Raw genomic sequence first — 25,656 nt, 5'->3', positions numbered from 1 at the left:
GGGCACGTCCTATGCTATCGGGGCTTGGCTTACAGAAGAGAACTGGGAGTGGGGCTCCCAATTCACAGAAACATAGCTGGCAACATAGAGGAATACTATAGCTATAATGAAAGGGTGGCAGGTATCATAATTAAACTGAATAAGAGATACAAGATGAAGGTGGTACAGGCTCACGTGCCTACAACCCGCTATGATGACGCTTCAGTTGAAAGCTTCTATGAAGACGTGGAATCGGCAATGAGTGAGGTAAAAACGCAGTACATTACACTGATGGGAGACTTTAATGCAAAGGTAGGGAAGAAGCAGGCTGGAGACCAGGCAGTAGGAGAATATGGCATCGGTACTAGGAACCCCAGAGGAGAGCTACTAGTAGAATTCGCAGAACGCAATAATTTACGGATTTTGAATACCTTCTTCTGAAAACGAGGAAACCGTAAGTGGACATAAAGGAGCCCTAATGGCAAAAATAAGAACGAAATAGACTTTATAATGAGTGCACACCCAGGCATCGTGCAGGATGTGGAAGTGGTTGGCAAGGTACGATGCAGTGACCATAGAATAGTACGGTCTTGAATTCGCCTAGACTTGAAGAAGGAACGACAGAAACTGATACGCAAGAAGCCAATCAATGAGCCAGTACTGAGAAGGAAAGTACAGGAATTCAGAGTCTCGCTTCAGAACAGGTACTCGGTTCTTAGTGAGGAAACCAACCTTAGCGTAGATACAATGAACGATAATCTGACGAGTATCATTACGGAGTGTGCAGTGGAAGTTGGAGGCAGGGTAGTTAGGACACTGGCAAGCTTTCCCAGGAAACGAAGAATCTCATTAGGAAGCGTCAAATCATGAAAGTCTCAAGTACAACAGACAAAATAGAACTGGCAGAGCTTTCGAAGTTGATTAATAGGCGGAAGGTATGCGATGTAAGAAGGTATAACATGGAGAGAATTGAACACGCTCTGAAAAACGGAGGAAGCGTCAAAGCAGTGAAGAGGAAACTTGGAATAGGCAAAAATCGGATGTATGCACTAAAGGACAAAGAAGGCAAAATAACTACCAATGTGGATAGGATAGTTAAAAAAGCAGAACAGTTTTACAGAGATCTGTACAGTAGCCGGGACAACCACGACCTTAATATCATAAGAACTAGCAGTAACCCAGATGACACCCCACCAGTAATGATACAAGAAGTCAGAAGAGCTTTGGAGAGCATGCAAAGAGGCAAAGCTGCTGGTGAGGATCAGGTAACATCAGATATGCTGAAAGATGCAGGACAGATTGCGTTAGAAAAACTAGCCACCCTGTTTACGAGGTGTCTCCTGACGGGAAGAATAACCAGAGTCTTGGAAGAATGCTAACATCATCTTAATACATAAGAAAGGAGATGACAAAGACTTAAAGAATTACAGGCCAATCAACTTGCTCTCTGTAGTATACAAGCTATTTACAAAGGTAATTGCTAACAGAGTAAAGAAAACATTAGAATTCAATCAACCAAGGGAACAAGCAGGATTTCGAACAGGCTACTCAACAATTGACCACATTCATACTATCAATCAGGTAATAGAGAAATGTTCAGAGTATAACCAACCACTATACATAGCTTTAATAGATTACGAGAAGGCGTTTCATTCAGTAGAAATATCAGCCGTCATGCAGACACTGCGGAATCAGGGCGTCAATGAAGTATATATAAACACCCTGGAAGAAATCTACAGGGGATCACAACTGCTACCATAGTGCTTCATAAAGAAAGCAATAGAATACCAATCAAGGAGGGTGTAAGGCAGGGGGACACAATCTCTCCAATGCTATTCACCGCGTGCTTACAGGAAGTTTTCAGAAGCCTAGAATGGGAACAGTTAGGGATAAGAGTTAATGGAGAATACCTTAGTAACCTGCGCTACGCCGATGACATTGCATTGCTGAGTAACTCAGGGGACGAATTGCAACTCATGATTACGGAGTTAAGACAAGGAGAGCAGAAAGGTGGGTCTTAAAATTAATCTGCAGAAAACGAAAGTAATGTACAACAACCTCGGAAAGGAGTAGCGCTTCGAGATAGGTAATAGTGCTCTTGAAGTTGTAAAAGACTATGTCTACTTAGTGCAGGTAATAACCGCAGAGCCGAACCACGAGATTGAAGTAACTAGAAGAATAAGAATGGGGTGGAGCACATTCGGCAAGCACTCTCAAATTATGACAAGTAGATTGCCACTATCCCTCAAAAGGAAGGTATATAACAGCTGTATCTTGCCGGTACTTAGCTACGGAGCAGAAACCTGGAGACTTACAAAGAGGATTCAGCTTAAAATGAGGACGACGCAGCAAGCAATGGGAAGAAAAATGGTAGGTGTAACCTTAAGAGACAAGAAGAGAGCAGAGTGGATCAGGGAACAAATGGGGGTTAATGATATCATAGTTGAAATCAAGAAGAGGAAATGGACATGGGCCGGGCAAGTAGGTAGCACGTAGACAGGATAACCGCTGGTCATTAAGGGTAACTGCCTGGATTCCCAGAGAAGGCAAGCGAGTTAGGGGGAGACAGAAGGTTAGGTGGGCAGATGAGATTAAGAAGTCGGCAGGTATAAATTGGCAGCAGCAAGCACAGGACCGGGTTAACTGGCGGAACATGGGAGAGGCCTTTGTCCTGCAGTGGACGTAGTCAGGCTGATGATGATGATGATGATCTATGTGGATGAACGGCTCTCAGCAGGGTCTTGGGGAATGACTCCGTAGGTCTGGCCCATGGGCCCGTGTAGTGAGTTGGACGTCAGCAATGTCGCATGCATACACTGCATGTGTTAAGTTTTCTGTTTAGTACTGTATATACTCAAATCTAACCCCCGAATGCAGAGATGTTACTTGACTCGTACTTGACTCGTTCTTGACTCAAGACAGTCTTGCTGGTCACCATAAATCGTTCTCGAACTTGCGGACGACTTGAAGGCGACTTGGCTCGGTCGAAGTCAGGACAAGTTTCAAGTCAGCTGCGGGGCTAGCTTGAAAGCGACTTCATGCGTTATTCCAACATGGCCGCCTCCCGAATGGACGTCGCGCAGAGAGTGGCCACTTTAGAGTTCGCGTGCCACGCCATGGATGTTGTGTTTTCGAAGACCCATTACCTGCCGAAGATTCCACGGCCCGCCCTTTGTGACCGAGGAAATCCTATGGAGCTCTATGACGAGGAACAATTCCACGCTCGCTACCGGTTCACGAAGCACGCCGTGCGGCAGCTGCTGTCTATGCTGCCGCTCCAAGAAAGCGGGGACAATCGAGGTCAGCCTGTGCCACCTATGCTGTAGCTGTTGATGGCGCTGAGATTTTACGGCGCTGGGACGTTTCAAACAGTGACCGGGGACCTCGTCCGCATTCCGCAGTCTACAGTGTGCCGCACAGTCGGAAAAGTGACCATGCTGATAGCAAAGCACTTGTATTCCATACTGGCGCGCTTTCCTCAGCCGGCGGAATTTCAACAAGTTATGCGGGACTTCTATGAAGTGGCCGAATTCCCTGGAGTGACGGGATGCATAGACTGCACGCACGTGCGGATTAAAAGCCCCGGCGGTGAAAATGCCGAAGTGTTTCGCAACCGCAAAGGCTATTTCTCCTTCAATGTGCAGGTAAGCAATAGAATTTCGAAGTCTCTGAACAGTTTAGTTCGTTTGTTTTTTTTTTTTTTAATGACTACTCGGGTCGTAAACTTTTTTTTCCATACAGTAAACAACGTCCTTGTGTTTAGCCAATGTTTCCATGCATTAGCGAAATAAGTAAAGCGAAAAAATAATGCAGCAGTTATTCGAGGGGCCCGGCACTCGCGCCTTCCTGCTGTGTTTTGCTGAACTCGAGTTTTTGCTCTGGAAGGCAGGCTTCGTGAATATTTTCGAAGGAACAGTACTGTTTGTATGTTGTCATCAAAATACACCCTGACCGACCATGACTCTGTGCCACAACATTCATTTCTGCTGTGCATGTACTTTATACCGAACCCACAAAGTGAAAGGCACTGTACAATGTCCTGTTTATGATTATTTGTATGCTGCTGCAGGCTGTGGCTGGACCAGGACTCCAGTTTTTCGACATTGTTGCCGGCTGGCCCGGCTCTGCCCCACGGACACACCCAAGGGAAGGTTAGTTCACGTGTCAGTGCATGGTGACAAAGAGTCGGAGCACGTTTTTGTGGTGTGACATTGAATCTAGTCGCTTGTGGAGTGATGCCCAATATTCCTTCATTCGCCCAGGTACCAAAAAGCCCAAATAAAGACTCGGAACGTCGTTGAGAGGGCGTTCGGCGTGTGGAAGAGGCGTTTCCCTTGCCTGGACATGGGAATGCAGCACAAGGCCAAAAACATCGTGCACATAATCACAGCTTGTGCTGCACTCCACAACTTGGCCTGCTTATTAAGGGAACTAGAGCCACCCGCTCAAAGGGTTCCGCAGCCTTCCCCTATCAGTACAGTGGCAACCAGAACAGTGCACCTGCCACCTGTTGATCGCCTCACCGACAGCCGTTCAGGAAATCAAGCACGGGACCTGCTCATACGCAAGAGCTTCACATAGTCAAAAACTGCATAAATTTCGACACTCGGCCATACAAACTTTTTTTATGGCTGCTGTGCACGCTAATATGTTTATCAACCATGCATGAAAATAAATATACACTGACATGCTTTCATCATTTTATGAGCTATCCCATCATTTATTCATAAATGAGGCACGTTGCATTGCAGCCTGCGGAGCTGTTCTTTCTTTAATTCTTTTTCTATCTTCAGTATGTCGATTTCAAGTTCTTGCTTTTCAAGGTCATTTTTGAGCTTTGAAAGCTCGAGATCTCGCACTTGATTTTCGAAATTTTTTCTGTCTTCCCGTTCCCGCATCTTGCAATCGTGGTCCTTTTGCATAAGCCGGATACTCATTGCGTGCTCTTCTTTCTGTAGTTCTGCACGAAACGCATTTTCTGCGGCCAGTGTTTTTTCCAAAACAGCCATCCGGCCCCTGGGTGTCCTGTATGTTTCAGCAGCAACAGTTGCTGCAGGAGTGCTGCTTTCAGCAGCTGTGGTGGCTTGGTGGCTGTTTGCACAACCTTCCACAGAAATGTTTGCTTCTGCATAAGGCTGTGCTATACAAGTGCACCTGCTGTCCTCGTCGGCATCTGTGCCTGTTGGCAGCTGTGACGGCTCTACAGGGTTGGCACCTTGCCACAGATCGTCTGCAATAAAGAAAAGATGGCATAATGGTACTAGTGGAGCATTGTCTATAACGCAAACACCTGTACACCACAACATGTAAAGAAGAGGCATTTCTGGGAAATACAAATCGTTAAATTTTTTAGACCATCATTACGCTTTAAAATGCAACACACCATACCTTGGCAATCAAAGTCCGCTTCATTTCGACTATCAGTCATAGGCTGCAGCAGCCTCACCACAGGCAGACTTGCGACGGGGGGCTGGTACCCTGTGGCATCCGAATCAAAGGCGTTTTCCACCCTTGTCGCCATGTGGGAAGCTATGGATCCAACCAATTCGTAGACAGGAGCCATGGCCGAAGGTGCAGATCCCCCTCCTAATCAGAAATAAAGTTTCATGGCAGAATGAAGCAAGTTTTCATAAACATCTTGTAAAAAAAACTGCGGTTCCAATGTTCCTCTCCCCTGAGTTGAGTGTAATGTAGTTTACCTGGTTCAACTCAAAGAAAAAACAATAGCAAAACATTGCAAAGAACAAACATGAGCGCGCTATACGCATTTTTCCTAAAGAAACAAAATGCGTCAGTTGTCCACAAATTCATCCTGATAAAGTTCTCGAAAAGTGTTTGCACTGAATATGCATGTTATATGCCAACTTCAAGGCAGTTCTTCGAGGAAAATGTGATTTTGAGTATTTCTTTTTTTCGCCATGCACTGCAAAATGTAATGGTCATGACTATTTGCACTCAGTGCTTACATTTCTACCGAATACAAAACATGTTGAACATCAAAAGTGATCCAGCCATGCATATTATGTTTCGTTTACCTGTTTTGTGGCGCTCTCGCTTCTCTCTTGCAGCTTCCTCTTTCCATTTTTGTTTCAGGTTATTCCAGCATTTCTTGAGCTGCACGTGGTCGCGCCGGGTGATTCCGTGGTTGGAATTGAAGCGCTTGGCAATCTCTTTCCATGTTTCATTTTTTTTCGCTATCGACGCAACATCAGTCTTTTTGCACTCGATGATGTGCTTGAACTCTCCCACGAGAGCGATAAGCACAGTCTTCTCGTCTTCGGTGAAGCGCGGTGCCGCTTTGCGTGCAGGTGTCTCTTGGGACGATAGTATACTTTGCTGCGACATCTCGGAGTGAGTAGTTTTTCCTCCTTGACTCGACGATGTCGCTCAGAAAAGTGACGCGGTGGGCCTTGCTTTCCCCAAAAGTCATTTCCTAGCATGCATTCTAGGAATTTTGTTTCTCGTTTCGTGCAGCCGTGTGGGGTTGCAAAAAACGCCAGACATCCATCTGCAGCACAAAGCTACAAAAACTTCACAAAAAAAAGCTGCTCTTCCTCGTGGTTTCTCCCCTGACCAGAACGAGTTTTTGGGTAGAAACACGAAGCTTTTCTCCCGATTTCCTCGTAGCTATGCATTGCGAAAGGGCAAATGAATTCTTCGTTCACCTCGCAGGCCTGTGCCTTTTTCATTGTTCTTGACAAAGCTTCCAGCAGGCATCCTGAGGCTGACCGCGATCGTGCCCCCCCCCCCCCCCCCCCTGCACCTCACTAACATAGAAAACAAATTTGGTCTCATTTTGGTGGAGGCGAAATATAATGGCCTTATACTGGCCCATATCTGTGCACGATAAATAACACCAGGTGGTCGAAATTTCTGGGACTTTCTCATACGGCGTTCCTCATAGTAACATCATGGCTTCGGGACGTAAAACCCTCGATTCATAATGCATATGATCTCTGCTGTAATGCCTTCTAATGAAAATGCACATACCAAATGAAAAGTACTTAAATATTACTATTATGACCCTTCCTCTTAGAAAAAAAAGGACCGTAGAAAACCGCGATCCTCATCCGCACTTTTTATCTTTTTAATAAATGTAGTTTAACTTTTAGCATCTCCGATTTGATTTAGCTTTTTTTTTTCGGGTCAGCACACCCACAGGGGCTTTGTAATTGCGTTTTTTTGTACACTGCGTTGCTTTTTTTGTATAAATATATGTGTAGCGGCACCGCGCTTCACCGAAGACGAGAAGACTGTGCTTATAGCTCTCGTGGGAGAGTTCAAGCACATCATCGAGTGCAAAAAGACTGATGTTGCGTCGATAGCGAAAAAAAATGAAACATGGAAAGAGATTGCCAAGCGCTTCAATTCCAACCACGGAATCACCCGGCGCGACCACGTGCAGCTCAAGAAATGCTGGAATAACCTGAAACAAAAATGGAAAGAGGAAGCTGCACGAGAGAAGCGAGAGCGCCACAAAACTGGTAAGCGAAACATAATATGCATGGCTGGATCACTTTTGATCTTCAACATGTTTTGTATTCGGTAGAAATGTAAGCACTGAGTGCAAATAGTCATGACCATTACATTTTGCAGTGCATGGCGAAAAAAAGAAATACTCAAAATCACATTTTCCTCGAAGAACTGCCTTGAAGTTGGCATATAACATGCATATTCAGTGCAAACACTTTTCGAGAACTTTATTAGGATGAATTTGTGGACAACTGACGCATTTCGTTTCTTTAGGAAAAATGTGTATAGCGCGCTCATGTTTTTTCTTCGCAATGTTTTGCTATTGTTTTTTCTTTGAGTTGAACCAGGTAAACTACATTACACTCAACTCAGGGGAGAGGAACATTGGAACTGCAGAGGTGTTTTTTTTTTTGTTTTTTTTACAAGATGTTTATGAAAACTTGCTTCATTCTGCGATGAAACTTTATTTCTGATTAGGAGGGGGATCTGCACCTTCGGCCATGGCTCCTGTCTACGAATTGGTTGGATCCATAGCTTCCCACATGGCGACAAGGGTTCAAAAAGCCTTTAATTCAAATGCCACAGGGTACCAGCCCCCCGTCGCAAGTCTGCCTGTGGTGAGGCTGCTGCAGCCTATGACTGATAGTCGAAATGAAGCGGACTTTGATTGCCAAGGTATGGTGTGTTGCATTTTAAAGCGTAATGATGGTCTCAACAATTTAACGATTTGTATTTCCCAGAAATGCCTCTTCTTTACATGTTGTGGTGTACAGGTGTTTGCGTTATAGACAATGCTCCACTAGTACCATTATGCCATCTTTTCTTTATTGCAGACGATCTGTGGCAAGGTGCCAACCCTGTAGAGCCGTCACAGGTGCACTTGTATAGCACAGCCTGATGCAGAAGCAAACATTTCTGTGGAAGGTTGTGCAAACAGCCACCAAGCCACCACAGCTACTGAAAGCAGCACTCCTGCAGCAACTGTTGCTGCTGAAACATACAGGACACCCAGGGGCCGGATGGCTGTTTTGGAAAAAACACTGGCCGCAGAAAATGTGTTTCGTGCAGAACTACAGAAAGAAGAGCACGCAATGAGTATCCGGCTTATGCAAAAGGACCACGATTGCAAGATGCGGGAACGGGAAGACAGAAAAAATTTCGAAAATCAAGTGCGAGATCTCGAGCTTTCAAAGCTCAAAAATGACCTTGAAAAGCAAGAACTTGAAATCGACATACTGAAGATAGAAAAAGAATTAAAGAAAGAACAGCTCCGCAGGCTGCAATGCAACGTGCCTCATTTATGAATAAATGATGGGATAGCTCATAAAATGATGAAAGCATGTCAGTGTATATTTATTTTCATGCATGGTTGATAAACATATTAGCGTGCACAGCAGCCATAAAAAGAGTTTGTATGGCCGAGTGTCGAAATTTATGCAGTTTTTGACTATGTGAAGCTCTTGCGTATGAGCAGGTCCCGTGCTTGATTTCCTGAACGGCTGTCGGTGAGGCGATCAACAGGTGGCAGGTGCACTGTTCTGGTTGCCACTGTACTGATAGGGGAAGGCTGCGGAACCCTTTGAGCGGGTGGCTCTAGTTCCCTTAATAAGCAGGCCAAGTTGTGGAGTGCAGCACAAGCTGTGATTATGTGCACGATGTTTTTGGCCTTGTGCTGCATTCCCATGTCCAGGCAAGGGAAACGCCTCTTCCACACGCCGAACGCCCTCTCAACGACGTTCCGAGTCTTTATTTGGGCTTTTTGGTACCTGGGCGAATGAAGGAATATTGGGCATCACTCCACAAGCGACTAGATTCAATGTCACACCACAAAAACGTGCTCCGACTCTTTGTCACCATGCACTGACACGTGAACTAACCTTCCCTTGGGTGTGTCCGTGGGGCCTGGTTCTGAAAATGGTGTAAATAAATATGGCTGGCATGCGTATCCAGCGTCGCCCAACAGCACTCCGGGCACCCGGTTTTCTTCGTACAGCACCCGCAAGCGGGAGTTGTCAAAAATTCTGCTGTCGTGAACAGAGCCGGGCCAGCCGGCAACAATGTCGAAAAACTGGAGTCCTGGTCCAGCCACAGCCTGCAGCAGCATACAAATAATCATAAACAGGACATTGTACAGTGCCTTTCACTTTGTGGGTTCGGTATAAAGTACATGCACAGCAGAAATGAATGTTGTGGCACAGAGTCATGGTCGGTCAGGGTGTATTTTGATGACAACATACAAACAGTACTGTTCCTTCGAAAATATTCACGAAGCCTGCCTTCCAGAGCAAAAACTCGAGTTCAGCAAAACACAGCAGGAAGGCGCGAGTGCCGGGCCCCTCGAATAACTGCTGCATTATTTTTTCGCTTTACTTATTTCGCTAATGCATGGAAACATTGGCTAAACACAAGGACGTTGTTTACTGTATGGAAAAAAAAGTTTACGACCCGAGTAGTCATTGAAAAAAAAAAAAAAAAAACCAAACGAACTAAACTGTTCAGAGACTTCGAAATTCTATTGCTTACCTGCACATTGAAGGAGAAATAGCCTTTGCGATTGCGAAACACTTCGTCATTTTCACCGCCGGGGCTTTTAATCCGCACGTGCGTGCAGTCTATGCATCCCGTCACTCCAGGGAATTCGGCCACTTCATAGAAGTCCCGCATAACTTGTTGAAATTCCGCCGGCTGAGGAAAGCGCACCAGTATGGAATACAAGTGCTTTGCTATCAGCATGGTCACTTTTCCGACTGCGCGGCACACTGTAGACTGCGGAATGCGGACGAGGTCCCCGGTCACTGTTTGAAACGTCCCAGCGCTGTAAAATCTGAGCGCCATCAACAGCTGCAGCATAGGTGGCACAGGCTGACCTCGATTGTCCCCGCTTTCTTGGAGCGGCAGCATAGACAGCAGCTGCCGCACGGCGTGCTTTGTGAACCGGTAGCGAGCGTGGAATTGTTCCTCGTCATAGAGCTCCATAGGATTTCCTCGGTCACGAAGGGCGGGTCGTGGAATCTTCGGCAGGTAATGGGTCTTCGAAAACACAACATCCATGGCGTGGCACGCGAACTCAAAAGCGGCCACTCTCTGCGCGACGTCCATTCGGGAGGCGGCCATGTTGGAATGACGCATGAAGTCGCTTTCAAGCTAGCCCCGCAGCTGACTTGAAACTTGTCCTGACTTCAACCGAGCCAAGTCGCCTTCAAGTCGTCCGCAAGTTCGAGAACGATTTATGGTGACCAGCAAGACTGTCTTGAGTCAAGAACGAGTCAAGTACGAGTCAAGTAACATTTCTGCATTCGGGGGTATGAAACGCGAAGGCCGACTTGAGCGTTTTCAAGTCCGCTGCTTGCTTCGCGCCGACTTGCTCAAGTCAAGTCGAAGACGCGGCCAAGTAACATCTCTGCATTCGGGGGTAAGCTGATGTTTTTTCGGAAAAATGATGTGCGAAAGTGGGGGGGGGGGGGGGGGGGTCGGTCGACCCAGATTCGAGTACCACGATTTGGCCGCCGCTGCCACCTGCCTGAAGGCCCGGATTACGACCCTCAATGCGCCAATCTCAAGGTACCGGTTTCGCATGCCGAAGGCTCATTTTCACGACATTCTACGGTAGCTGCGCGGTGACGAGGCCACTCAGGCGTGTTCAGCGGAAGAATAGTGATCCCTATCGCTTTCGTTTGGCTCATTGTCCCGAAATCACGCAGTCCCACGTTCACGCAGTGAGGGAGGGAGGGTCCTCGAGCCGGCGAGATTTCACGCTGGAAAAGCCATGGAAAAACACGAAGACGTGGATCGTGTCACGTGATTACCTCTGATGGATGGATGGATTGACATGGCTGTATCTTTTAGATCGGGCAGCGGCTAACGCCACCTAGCTGTTATACTTTATAAACAAAAACTAAACTACTTTATTTTCTGTGGTGCTCAGAACGCCTCCGCTGTGTTAAAATAGAATAGAAATTGTCAAAGTAGAAAAGAAATACGTAATTTACTTACTGGAGTTTAAAATGAAATGAATTCCCAGCCAAGCCCAGTTTCCAAAAAAGAAAAAAAGTAATATTCAACCCGGCTGTTGTCACCTTGGCCACCTATTAGCTATCGCGTGGCGGATGGCGCGGAGTTGGTCAATGGTCATTCTTCTGAAAGCGATCGTGCAGTGTAGTTGTGCCTCTTGCTCCCAAAACGCCAGTGTCAATTGTGCTTTAGATTCGATGGCACCAAACAAGCGGTGCCACTACAGTGCGGCACTTAAGCGGAAGGTCTTGTTACATGCGGAAAAGACATTGAATCTTCTGCGGCACAGCAATAGTTGGGCGTGCACAAAAAAAATGTGCGACGATGGCGAAAACAACATGCGGAACTCTTTGGTTGTGCAGCAACTCGCATGGCGTTCACTGGACCAAAAACTGGCGGACACCATGCGGTGGAAGAAGTTGTTGCCAATTTTGTTCGAGAACAGAGGGAAGCAGGAATGCCAGTGATGACTGAAATTATTCAGGCGAAGGCCAGAGAAGTCACCATCACGAAGGGTGTCTCACGAGCCTGGTTTAAAGCCAGCAGGGGCTGGGCAACATGCTTCATAAAAGGGTTTGGATTCAGCCTGCGACGACGGACCTCTATGTGTCAAAAGCTCAGCCTACATTTGAAAAAAGCTTTTTTTTTCTGGCCTTGCCAATTTTGGCGGTCGGCCTAGATTTGAGTATATACAGTATATTGACTGTATGCAAACATGTTTTTAGCTAGGTGTTACGATTTTCAAGGTGAGCTCATCGTGTTATAAAAGCAGCAAAGAAGAGTGGAACAGGGTACATGGGTTTGGGAGCAGGTTTGGAGCAGCCAGAAGGGCCTTTTTGAGCAAGTTTAGAGCAGTAAGAACATTCAGAGCAGATTTAGCCCCAATCAAAGCACTCGTGAAGCGAAATTTGTTCAATGCTGCATTTTTCAAAACAAAGCTAAATTGCACAACAGTCTCATTATTGCAATAGAAATTATATGGAGACTCCCAATGGGTTTCTGCCATTTCCGTCATGTCCCATATAAATTCCGAATCAATAACATACCCCCTCACATCGCATGTTCTATCAGTGAGCAGAAAGTGCGATAGCGAGGGCGACGAATGCAGTTGAAGCAGAGACCGAATGATCCGGCCCATCTCCACTGCTTGGAGGGCATGCGTGCATTGCGCCCGCTTTAGAAAAGCATGAGAAAAAAAGACGAGGAGGGGGAGGGAGAGAGAGGGCCACAGGTGTTGCTCGAGTGATGAACTTTGCTTTAAGGGCGTGGTTGCGATCGCTGGCGTGCACACTAGCGTGGCAGCTATCAGCGGGCAACATGCATACATTTCTACGTGCTGCACTCTCATCGCGAAGAGACTGTGCGACACGCCTTGCTCTCCTTTAAGTGGCCATATTCTCGTACACCAGCGTTTTGAACAGTTACGCGAGATCAGATCCAAAAAAGTACGGTGCCACCCTCGTTTCGTGTAACATAACAATACGCTGCTATCACAGCCATCGGTTCACCCTTGCGATGCAACTGCGACTTTTTATATTATGTATATAGCCACCCCTTTTTCTGTTAACACGAAAGTGCCAGCATTCACCATGGCTTCGCGACGTATTTCCGTCAAGGATATGACATTGTAAAATATATACCAATATATTGCAAAGAAAAAAAAAATAGGAGAAAAAGACTCGCAATGGGGCTTCGAATCAGTGACCTTAAGCTCTTCAGCGCTCAACGCTGTCCAGTAAGCCACAAGGCGAAACTCCGCCTACTTGTTATGGCAAGCCATTATATAACACCATCTACCACCGGTCCACCGCCGATGGTCCTCAGAGCTCAGCAACTTCAGTGCGTTTTTGTCATGAGTAGCGAGATAGAACGATGGGCGCGTGCTCGAAAGGTCATTGTGCTGTGCCACTCTCCGCATTGCTATGGGCGCACATTCACACAGCGTGGTCAAAGTGCACATAAATGTTCTCTAGCGTGGAGGCTCACTGGCGCATGCTTATCTCGCAATTCAGGCGCTTTATACCTTTGTGCTTCCTGCCAAGTTTGCTTTGAAGTTACAGTAGTTAAAGAGAGCACGAATGTGAATTCACTCACTGCCACGGCTGCTTTTACGAAAGGAGCGTGCTGCTCATACACAAAGAACTGTGACAGTCGTTCGCGCTCGTTCTTTGTGTACCTGTGCGTTCACTTCGTGCATACTTTTTTCTGTTTGAGAAGCATGCTTTAAGTGTCGAACTGTGACAGTTGTTTGTCCCCGCTCATCCTGTGTATGCTTATTTCGCCCATGCTGTCTACTTGAACTGTGCCGTAGAAATTTCGAGCTGCCTGCCCTTCTTCGCGTGACATTGCGATTTGTTGCTGTAGCAATCATTACTTCGCTCTTGTGGTGAAAGAATGCACAATGAATTGCTCAACTACCTCTGTGAAGACACGGTTCACCTTTGCGTTGTACTGATTCCTAAAAAAGGGGACCAGCCCTGTTTTTTTTAAATGTGAACGCGCGAGCATCAACCGCGAAGTTGATAAGCATGCAGCACAGCGGCCAAATGAATGAGAATATGCACATACGGTCGATGAGCAGTTATGTGCATCTATCTGTCTTCGCTAGGCTCTTGCGGCAACTGGCCACCACCAACCCTTCTTTCATCAATGTTACTGTCATCCTTTATTTCTGAACGATGTCATGATGTTATAAAAAAAACCAGTTTCACCAGAGTGGCAAAGCAATGACTCCTATAGCAGCAAATAGTAAGGCTGGCAGCCAACTCCTTTGGGTCCGATATCGCGTAGCTCTACAAACGCCGGTGTGAGAGAATATAGCCGGGCCAGGGAGAGACTCTCTTCTTCCAGTCTGTTCGCGTTGAGAGCGCAGCATGTAGAGAGATTCAAGAGCTACTCACGCTGGTGCCTGCTGTGATCGCGCGCATAGCGATCGCGACCACACCCTTAAAATGAAAGTTCATGACTGCTCCTAGAGCGGTCACAGCCTTTACCGCAACTAAAACTATAACCGTTTCGATAAAACCAAAAGGAAAATGTTTCAGCCACGTTTACGGGCAAGGCACTTGATGGCTTTTGCACATTGCAGCTTAATTCTGGTGCTGTGGTGCAGTACGGCGCTGATAGGCAAGTTTGCCGCAGCAGGGGTGGTTGGGCGCAGGATGGCGCAGGTAAGCAAGTTTGGCGCACAATCGCGCAAGTGGCGCAGCTATTCCACCCCTCAGTTTAAGAAATGTCAACGTGTTCATGCTGCTTGCCTGATGACATGGCTGTGTCCGTATTTTCCATGAGCATGGCTCGGTTCTTAGTCCACACAATTAAAATGAATCAAAAGTGAATCAATATACAATGAAGTGAATCAAGAGTGAATCAAGTGAACTGAAAGTGCCTCACAAAGCATAGATATGCGACTTCCTTCACATTAGGCAAAGGGACCCAATAACTTTTTTTTTGGCTCATGATGGCCAAAAATCATACATTCTGTTGATCTTCAAGAAACTGGTCTAGTTCAGCTGCAATTTCTTGTCTAGTTGCTTTTCATTGTTAAAAACCACTTACAATCAGCTACTTTTATTTTTTCGCTATTAATTAAAATATACTGGGACATGTACGTAACTTCTATGTCATTTCCCCAGGCATAAGTTAAACGCTGCCTTGCTTGTTGCATTGCTTCTATGCATTTGCATCAAATAGTCTTGTACTAAGTTGAATTGAACTGCTCTGTAAATGCTCTACGGTAGGACATTTAGGGCCTACATGAATGAAAAAATGTGCTATTGTAAATATGTAAAAAAATATGCAACAAAGCACGCTCTTAACAAGAAAGATTGAAATGTGATGCAACTTGTCTTGCTGCAACTTATGTTTCTGCGCTGATTTTGTGATAAGCTGACTGATATGGCTGAAGTTGGGTTCTAAACAGACTGTTACAAGTAGTGCTTGTTAGTGCATACTACACATCACAGGAATTCGCATTGTCTTAACTAGCTGAGGTTAGCATGTCTTGTTGCACAATAATGTTAGATCAGTGGTTCTCAGCCATCAATGTGTTGGGACCCCTTGTGGACTGGCTGAAGTGATGCCGAACCCTTTGGGGGTGACGAACCGAAATAAAGAGAAGAGAAGGAGGGCGGGGGAGCACTCGCCATTGAATTGAAGGGAAAACAGAACAGGTGAAAGAAAATGAAATGCAGTGCTATAGTGGCTGGTGAAGCAAGCTTAGCTTTTAGTTGAGGCATTAGCGCAGCTGCGGCAATGTATTAAGAATATTGCTGCACTGGAACAGGACCTGGAACTACAATAACTTGTTTTTTAGCAGGTGATGGCGTCGCCGAACACCTAATATGGCTCCACCGAAGCCTAGGCTCTATGGGACCCTATTTGAGAACCACTATGTTAGATGATGCAAAGTTACATGCTCACCATAGGCGCTTTCATATGTTTTTCAACTTCAGACTTTTGCTGGTGCTGAAGCATCGGTGGCATTCCATACTCTCGCCACAACTGAAAATCAAATGATTAGTTGTAAAACCATGCTATGCCAAAGCAATTTGCAAACGTACAACATACAATTTCAAAGGACCACTGACACTGAAAGTGCCATTGGCTAAGCATTAGTGGCAAAAGTTGCGCTGTATGTACTAAGCAATTATAATATTGTTTTGAAGTAAGCTCCCCTCAGTTGGCAGTGCTATGCAGTGACATCACAAATACGAGGTGTTTAGTGGTACGGCCGCTGGATGAAAGAGCGCACGGGTATGGCCCGCCACGTGCTCCAAAACTGGCGTGACAGGTCTAGTTCCAGAACCCCTGCTGCGGCGCCACCAGGAGGGGACAGTTTTCGCGAGCGCCCATAGAATCGCATGCGCGGCACGCTTGCGGTAGTTACGATTGAGCGCGCGCATCTTTGTGTGACCCGCGAAATCTTCTTTTAACATCCGTCTGGCATGTGTGCACCAGGTAATTACCAACCTCGCTTTTCCGCTTTTGATACCTGCAGCCCTTGCAAATTTTTGGTATTGCCTTACCCGAGATGGAACCTTGCACACCGATCAGTTTTCGCGGAATGAAGAATTGTGAGCACATTTTACTCAGATCCTACAAGATCACAACTAACAGATCTGGAAGAGGTACACCATTCTAATGCATCTAAATAATTATAGTAACCGAGTATGTCGCTTCAAAAAACATTGCTTCTGATTTAATAATTTAATGTAGAATATGCAACCTCAGCAACTGCAGTTGCCACTGTTCCTTTAACACAAAACAAGATAGACTTCTCACTTCCTCCAAACACGTCTATAGTATTCATACAATGCAGTATCAGATGCAACAGCCATGAAATATACTTAACATGTGTGCGATCTCATAACAGTGGACTCGAGCCTCTTTGAAATTTCAGTGACTGTACTTTCAACGCTGGCAATTGAGCGAGCAGTTCTCAAGTGAATAATATGAAAACTGTGACACGAAAAGGGCGATGAAATGCTACAAAATGCAAACACAACTGCTTGCGTTTCTGCGCTGGCGAATGCCGATAGCACTCAACGATTTGTCTTCTGGCTGTCTCCGTCATGTGGTTCTGTCATCCATAACTGTTTATTTGTTGTACTATGTATCGTCGACAAATAGACACCTGTGCTCGCTCAAACAAAGGCACGTCACGTGCACTCGACCCCCCTACAGCAGCCGTGGTTTTGCGATGTGTAAACATACTAAAAACGTGGTTGTCACTAGACCCGGCCATATATGTATATATATGTCGCACATACATAAATATAGCTTGAGTTTATTCCTGCAGTCTCATGATTTTGTTTCCGGAGTTGAGGCCTATTATCGTCAGCCGTCATTGCTTTAGATAAGCCACTCCTCGCCAGTATATATATATATATTATTGCCTAGTAGGAACTATCAAGAAATTTGAATGGCACTTCTAATGATGTATACTTTTGTAGCCTCTCCAATAAAGTTACGAGGAGCGCGTCACCATTTTTGTAGAAACTACTTTTATCTAGCGTTTGAGGCTTAATTACGTTCGGTACACTACCGAGCTCTGGATAACATGAAAAATATTGGAATTATGTTTCTTCAATATGCTTTCGAAATATAAAAACTATGAACGTCTATTGTAAAGTGTCCAAAAATTAATTGTCAAGCATTCCGGCTGAGAAAACGCAAAAGTGCTGAATAAACTTCACAATAATCAAAATATGTTAGTTTAAGACATCTCGATAAATAGAACAATGACTCTGTCAAGCATTCAGTGCTATATTAGTCATCTACATGCATCGTGGATTTTTCTGTCAGCCTCAGAGCAAAAAGCTGGTCCTGAAAAAAAAAAGTCAGATGCTGGGCACGCACAGAAAAAATCAATTGGCTTTTTAACTACAAAGCGCCTCGTCGTGTACTAAATATGGGATATGTCATTTCAAAGAAAAATGTGTTTAAAAAAACACTGATTAGAACAACTGAGTGGGTCACTGTTGTGACAAACACTAGCTACATTCATGACTTCTTTGCGCAAACACGTACACGGACACAAGGAAAAGAGGCAAACAACACGGGCGCAAACTCACAACTGGTTTATTTTGAACAACGAACTGTACTTATATCTTCACGTAGCCCACACGCCCCCCCATCGGTGGATCCAGGAACAAACGAGATAACCCAAAGCAAGCTTGTTCAGTGCTACGTCATGATAACAACCACGAAAAAACGGCAAAAAATTGAAGAGTTCACGCATCTGCAGACGGATTGTAGCACGTGCCTTTCAAAAAGTGAAAAGCAAAGAAGTCATGAATGAGTACCAACTCGCCCAACTTTCAGTACTGTTGAAACACTAGCTAATTTGCTGCTGCTGCTGCCCCAAGGAAGCCAGCAGCAATCGCAACTGACCCTACGGCTGACAAGCACTCTCCCATAGAAAGCCGCTCGATGCGGCAGACCGTACCGTGCGCTGTTTCATCCAGCGGCCGTGTTTGTGGCTTCTCAGGCTCTTTCTGACGTTTAGCCAATTCTGATAGCATTGTTAGTGTCACATATAGAAATCTTTACATAGTGCACAACAGCATAGTGTAGAGGCTTGATCCTTTTTTTCTTGCTCTTTTGTTGAGCAGCTTACGCATAGGTCTGTGTAACTCATTGCTCACATCTGAACGCTCTATTACGATGGAGCATCAGCACATGGTGTAGCCATGCTTATTCATGCAAAGAGAGAACATCAGAGCAGCCACATCCTTTCATTCCTTCTTCCCAGTGAGAACCCTTCTCAATGAAGAAGTGCTGAAATTTAACAAATTTTGAGTGCATGTGTGGTCAGATGTCCCGTAATTTCCGGTGCTAGTTTCTTACATTTTTTATGGGTAAAATTCGAAGTGACACTAATAAAGACAACATAATATTAAAATTATACAAAACACTGCACCGGTAGCTGGGGGTCTCTCTAGACTTTTGCAGCACCTACAAGAACACTAGGAAGCTACATTTTGCCCTTCCCCCCCCCTAGATGTGAAAATTTCACATAGATACACAGTCGGGCACTTAACTTTAACAGACAAGATGTTTCATCAATGTTCTTAATTAAAGCATTGCAAATAATGATTTAATTTTTCCCAAATATCTGGATACTCACATCACGAACACCAGGTGGTACAGGAACGTTAAAGCCGGGAAAGTCAACCAAACGGGTTGGATCATACTGCACTAAGTTTGGAAGAAGCAATTATGCATACATTACCTTTCAGCTATTTCAGCATAATGCACTTTTTCATAAAGGTTATAACTTTCAGATCTTTTGATGACAGACTTCGCTAAAGAATGTAAAAAAGAGAATGATAAAACCCACCTTCTTCCATATCACAGGAGTCTATTTCTCCAGCTTCTTTTTGTTCTTCTTCAGCCCCTAACTTTTCATTTGGTTTGACTGGGAAAAAAATAATAAAATAAAGGTTATGAGGATAGAAATGCATGCACCGAATTACTACTGCCAAGTATGCAGTGATTTGCTGATCATTTTTTTAAATATTGCATCTTGCATGATCCAACGTCTTATAAAGTTTTCACACCCTTTGAAGATACTTATGTCTATGCATTACCGAAGGCAAAGTAACAAAAAGGTAATAGACAAATCAATATTCAAGGAGAGAGAGAGAGAATGGGTCACAAGATCACAGACAAGAAAAGCGCAACACAGTATCTGCAAAGGGTACATGTTACACTGCAGCTTTAAAGTAACATTTTTAATTCAGGTGCATTTGTCACAAATATCCCACCTGATTTGGATGCAACAAACTTAGTTTACATCCTCACTAATTGTTTATGACCAGCAATGATGCCTTTTATGCGTATTTAAATATAAAGATCAGAGGGAAACCAAGTGAGGTATTCAATCAATGCATTTTCTGTTTATCAAGAGGCACAGTAAACACAGTGATCTTGTACCCATGGGGCAGTGTGTGACAACAAACCAAGTGGACACAGCCAGCAGCATTGCACGCCTATAATCCTCGGCTCAAGCCTGAAATATGACACAGGTACTTAAAATATTAAATTTAGATAATGTACATTGCTATGTAATCTCTAATAGTGTGCTGCATCACATGAAACTTGGTGCAACGTGCACACATTAACAATCACATCACATAAATGAATATAAATGACATTCCTCATTATCACTGAAGGTACAAAATACAAGTCAACTACAGTGCCGTGCCTAGGTGCTTTATCCCCAGAAGTCATGAACAAATGGAAGAGATGTAGAAAGTAGTAAATTAAGGGTACTGAACCATACTAAAGCAGACACATAGAAGTCTTATACGTATGTAGGTGGCCTTAGACGCTCAACAAAATGTGCATTTTACCACCGTAAAATACCAAGCAAGCAGGCTTGCTCGGGCTTTTACCGCAGCAAGCAGCAACTTGCTGGCAAAGCAGATTTTGCCAGCAGGCAAAATCTTCTTTTGGAGCAGTTACTTCTATGTTTGGAGTATAGGTTGGCAAAACTTGCGGAATTCACTCAGACTTAATCATTAAATATATTTTGAGCTTTGGACTCCCTACGAAACTTTTATTCGACTGGACTCGCTCGAACTCAAACTCGCCAAAACATCACTCACCCGAACTCGCTCAGACTGAGACTGATGGCTCAATCTGAGTGTGAGTGAGTCAACTTCTGCCTAGAGTCCGTCTGCCTAGAATTAGCTTTTTCGCCTGTGGTGTTATGATCTTTAACACCAATTTCTCTGTCTATTGGTCCTGACCTGGCTGGAGCTGTCGGATTTATTGGCGAGGCTTTTGCCACCGCTATCTTTTTTCCCAGGACCCTAATAAAGTTCATACTCACTCAACGTAATCGGTGTTCTTCATGGTGCCGTTTCACATAGTAACTTCAAAAACTAGTTCAGAGTTCTTCCAAATCAGTAAAGTCATTTTTAATGGAAGAGATAACAGCATTGGACATAATGATCAAGAATTTCCCTGGAAAATTTAGTGGGGTGGGGTCAAGGCACCCCTTTAAGTAATTCATGCCTCTAACTATTAAATATTGAAACGGTGTATGAATGACACTGCTTTGGAATACCCGAGAGTAGACGCGAGTATAAATGTGAATCCAGGTAAGGCTGATAGTAAGGCTGAGGATGAGTAGACAGGACATTACGTCGGCAAAAGCTCACTCACTCACTCAAGAACTATGTTTTGCGCTTTGGACTCACTCCGACTCAGACTCACGAAAATTTTCTTCTACCGGATTCCCTCGAACTCGGACTCACGAAAATATTACCCACCCCGACTCACTCAGATTCACTCCTCAGTTTGAGTGAGTCCGAGTGAGTTGACTGATGAGTGAGTCCGCCGACCTATGGTTTGGAGCACACATGGGCGTTTTCATGATACAGACAGAGGAGGAAAATTTAGCTTTAATTTAGTTTAATATTCTCTCACATTTATACAGAAGCAGCAAGCCCATAAAATAAGCACAAAAAATTAACAAAAGCAGGATCCTATACAGAAGTGGAGACATAAAACAGTGCAGGATATTACACCAACTAGCTGGCTGCAGCATGAAGTTCCAGCAGCATGCTCGCACGCTCGCTCACGTAGGCATATGCACGGGAGGCAGAGGAGGGGGGTTGAGAGGGGTTGAGCCAGCCCCATACATTGACATGATAGGGAGGGGCGCTGCAACAAACCTTTGACCGGTTCGTTGCGTTAAAAAATGGAGCACCCAAAAAATTTATGGAAATTAAAACGCACGTTGACTTGAACAGATGTAATGGTGGTGCAGTTAACAGTTTAACATGCACTTATGGCTGCAGTTACCTTGATGAAATATTACATAACATTGTCATATGTAAAAGTCAACGTCATGTGCAAACAACACAAAAAAGTCAGTGTTTTATAGCTTCGTTTGCATTCTACGTGGCAATATTAATTTTAGACCTACCGTCATCATCCAAGCCATAAATTTTTATCCCAGATTTTTCAACTTTTGCATATTCAAGCCAGCCTGGTGGATAACCAAGCACACGCATTCGATAGATGAATGGAGGAAGAGCTTGTGGACCCAAATTTAAAGCTTCTCTCAACTCCTGACTGAAATGGGAAACATGTAGTAAAACAAAAATTTATGCGGCATTCACTAAAAAAAAAAGACATTGCTATAACACTCAGTTACTTAACCATTTCAGGTTCAAATTATAAAGAAATGTCTGTAAATTTGTCAAATTTACACAAAATGTTTCCAAAGCACTTGATATTTTAGTGTGACAAAAGTGTTTTCACACTGATTGATTTGTGTGCTTTTCACTAATTAATATTATTTGCAATAATATTTGCAGGGGCTTTATGTGCCACAACCATAAAATGATTATGAGATGTCGTAGAGGAGGGCTGTGAAAAATTTGAAGTGGTGTTCTTTAACGTGCAAATAAATTTAAGTGCACAGGCTGCTAGCATTCTTGTCTCCACTAAAAGTGTGACAACTGCATCAGGTGTATCACTTGGTTAACCTTAATTAAATTGTAATTCAAGATTTATCCTATAGCTGTTCCCATTCTGTTTTTGCATAAATATAATCAAATAACAGGCAATAAATGTAGTCCAATTTCGTTTTCAGTTATATTCATTTTGGGCCAACAAGTTATATTTTCAACATGGCTCAGGGAAAGCAGCATGTCGAACAACTCGCTGAACATGGCAGTGTCTTCAGCAAAGTGATCATATGCGGCAATACACAGTAAAATGAAGTTGGATAAATATATATTTATCATGAAAAAAGTTCAATTAATATAAAGCACAATGTTAATCACTCTTTCTTGGCCACTAGTAAATACAATTAGCAAGAGTAAGTTGTGGACAAAATGTGAACAAAGCCAACTGTAGAGGTAAGCACTAATTTTGTCACAATAAGATATATATATATATATATATATATATATATATATATATATATATATATATATATATATATATATATATATATATATATATATATATATATCTGAGGGTACCTAAGCACTTTTTATGGGAAAGCATTAATGCCCAAGTGAAAGCTCAAGCCAGCAAGAGACTGTAGCCTGTGATGCCAACCTTTCCAGCCACTGACGTCTGTTGCTGTGAGAGACCGAGGAAGCAGCAGGGCAATGAGTAGCTAAAGCCCAGTGGGTAGGAGATATAAACCGTGTGCCATATTACCTAAATAGCAGGCCTGTGCAGTCAACTTTATCCCACCATGCTATCTGGACTGAAAAAAATTTCCATGCAAAGCTTTGTGCGATGAAAATGGTGATGTAAAAATTTTGGTCCATGCAGCTTGATGTCATCGAGTGCTCAGTCCCCCATACCTAAAAGGTGCTGGTTTCTTGGTTGTGATGCTGAAGGTGGCATATCATAGAGGAACACCTCTCATATTCACATGGCAAGGGCCATTGTCAAAATAGGTAATCAACTTTCTCAACAGATTGTTTGAAGTAGCTTTCGGACATACAGTTGATCAGCCAGAAACTGCCGCAAGCACCTACAAATTTTGTGTGTGCGTTTACTTATTGTAAATACTGCTGCAAGCTCACATGTAGGCAAAAAGTTGAAATTGTATTTGTTCAACACAACCTAAACCAACAGCACGAGGAGAAATGAACTACAATAACTTATTTCTCAATACTTGACAAAACAGTTTCTCTGGGCAACATTTTTTTATCTCTGAATATGATAAATATAACAAATATTACAAAATTGAAGCTTAAATACTCAGGTACATAGCTGGGGAAACCTAACTATTTTATACACCACTGTAATATGTTCCAACACGCAACAAAGTTCTCAACAGGAACGTAGAACTCAATAACTAAAAAAAAAAAATTAAGACACTAAAAAATCAGTTGTAGTTTCCACAGGTTACTGATTAAAGGCCTAGGGAGTACCCAATGCCACTTTGCATTTTAATGCTTTGAAGTCTAATTTCTCATCTTACTTCAAGACATATTTCTATGCTTAGCACCAGAAGGATTCATTGCCACATGACTAGCTGACTTTTTCCCAGCTAACACATCCTCAAACAGGGTGGCCAGATGCTTATGAACTCAAGGTGTCCTGAACTATGAAAATAGGCTGTGATGCTCAACTTTTTCGAAAACAAGATTTTGTGCTTGTGCGACATATAGTGTTGCACCATACATATTTCTCAGCAAACTGGACTTCTGATTTTAACATGTGTGATTTTAACGTGTGAAGTAACACAAGAAGACAACACACAAAACAAAGAAATAATTCAGTGTTCAACCCCTTTATAAGAGGCATGCACTGGGAGGCAATTCTTGTCTTTTACATGAGGTGTCTTTTATAAGCACAGTACCCATACCATGTTCTCATTTTCAGTTCCCTGCTTTCGTTCAACCCCTGCTCCTATATGTGTCTCTTATAAAGGGGTTCAACAGTATTGCAATTGCAGTATCATTATTTTGAAGTCGAAAGACTACTCATGCTCACCTATATTTGCCAGGTTGGAAGCGTTGTGCCAGCATTCCATACTCGAAGTAGCGCCTGGAAAGAAAACAAGAGCGTAAAACTATGCCTAGTTGAAAACAATTAGTATATCTATCAATGACACTAGTCAGTCATTCAAAATTTCAATAAAATATTCATGTTTAATGCAAGTTACATTGTACAGACTTGTAAAAGATGTCTGATCAGATCACAAATATAGCTTCTTATAATGAAAGTGGCAACATCCTGACTTTCGCCTTTAGGTGCAGCAGTCAAGAAAGAATAAGCAGAGAAATACTTTGAATTCCTCGAATTAATTGCAGAAGAGTTTGAAATTTCAGTGAACATGTGTTGTTTTTCTTGTGCTGTAGCTTAGTGCTCCTCCTCTGAAACGTTTTAGAAATGATGTTTAGAACTATGCCCACAGCATTCCCTAAAGTGTATTTACCTTTCTATCGTTCAAAAGTCTTGAATGTGGGATAATCAGCGAGATAAATTAATGTGGAGACATACATATCTACAAAATATTTAAATATAGCCAAGAACGTATTTAAAATCAATTTTATGATGCATGCTGTGCAACGGAGAAAGATGCATAACTTCTCAGTCTACATCATTGTGGCAGCAATGTAAGCAAACCTACGTCACAAGTTTGTGTTGACTGGTTGCTTGCACTTGTACTAACTGTGATTGCTCCCTCCGTGCCTGCGGCTTTGCATGTGCAGGCTTTGTTGGCTATTAGTGCGGCGCTCGCATGCGTGCAGTGCCTACGTCAATGTCCAGCTGTGCTTAACTTGCCACCAGAACTGCTCCTGCATAACTCTGAGCTAATTGAAACCGAAATCGCAACTAGGCGCACACTATACATACATAGCCTTTGTGCCCTCGTGGAAATAAGGTTTCCAGCTGTGATAAGTGGGTCTACCTATTGCAAAAAAAAAGAAAAAAAAAAGGAAGTGCAACGTTTTCGTGTCAGTGCTCCTAAAGGAATAGCATTTTAATTTGTCCTCGATGCTGAGATGAGAGCACTTCAAACAGAAAGATAGCTCATCTTCAATGACTAGAATCAGAATTTAGGGGAATCATTACACTGTCGAGTGGCCACTAGCCACCACCTTAAAGGGACCCTGAGATGGTTTTGGCAATATTGTACAAACCCATTAGGCCAGTAGACCAAGTCCTAAGGGTTATTTACAGACTGATTTCAGTGTTCTG

General features: G+C 43.7%; 1 protein-coding gene across 3 annotated transcripts in view; it reads right to left on the bottom strand.

Annotated features, from left to right (window-relative positions):
• Window positions 1-25,656, bottom strand: part of LOC119176524 (zinc finger CCHC domain-containing protein 8 homolog) — an 80,706-nt gene that overhangs the window by 6,916 nt on the left and 48,134 nt on the right. For all 3 annotated transcript variants that reach the window (XM_075877810.1, XM_037427861.2, XM_037427860.2), the window contains 5 exons: window positions 24,445-24,498; window positions 21,905-22,053; window positions 19,307-19,384; window positions 19,094-19,164; window positions 15,886-15,966 (listed from right to left, as the gene is read on the bottom strand). In XM_075877810.1, coding sequence (XP_075733925.1) covers window positions 15,886-15,966; window positions 19,094-19,164; window positions 19,307-19,384; window positions 21,905-22,053; window positions 24,445-24,498 — 433 coding nt within the window. The remainder of the gene's footprint in view (window positions 1-15,885; window positions 15,967-19,093; window positions 19,165-19,306; window positions 19,385-21,904; window positions 22,054-24,444; window positions 24,499-25,656) is intronic.

Source organism: Rhipicephalus microplus, chromosome X (genome assembly GCF_043290135.1).
Source record: "Rhipicephalus microplus isolate Deutch F79 chromosome X, USDA_Rmic, whole genome shotgun sequence".
Taxonomy (NCBI): domain Eukaryota; kingdom Metazoa; phylum Arthropoda; class Arachnida; order Ixodida; family Ixodidae; genus Rhipicephalus; species Rhipicephalus microplus.
Note: the sequence above shows the minus strand (reverse complement) of the source record. Positions and strands in the feature narration are given on the sequence as shown.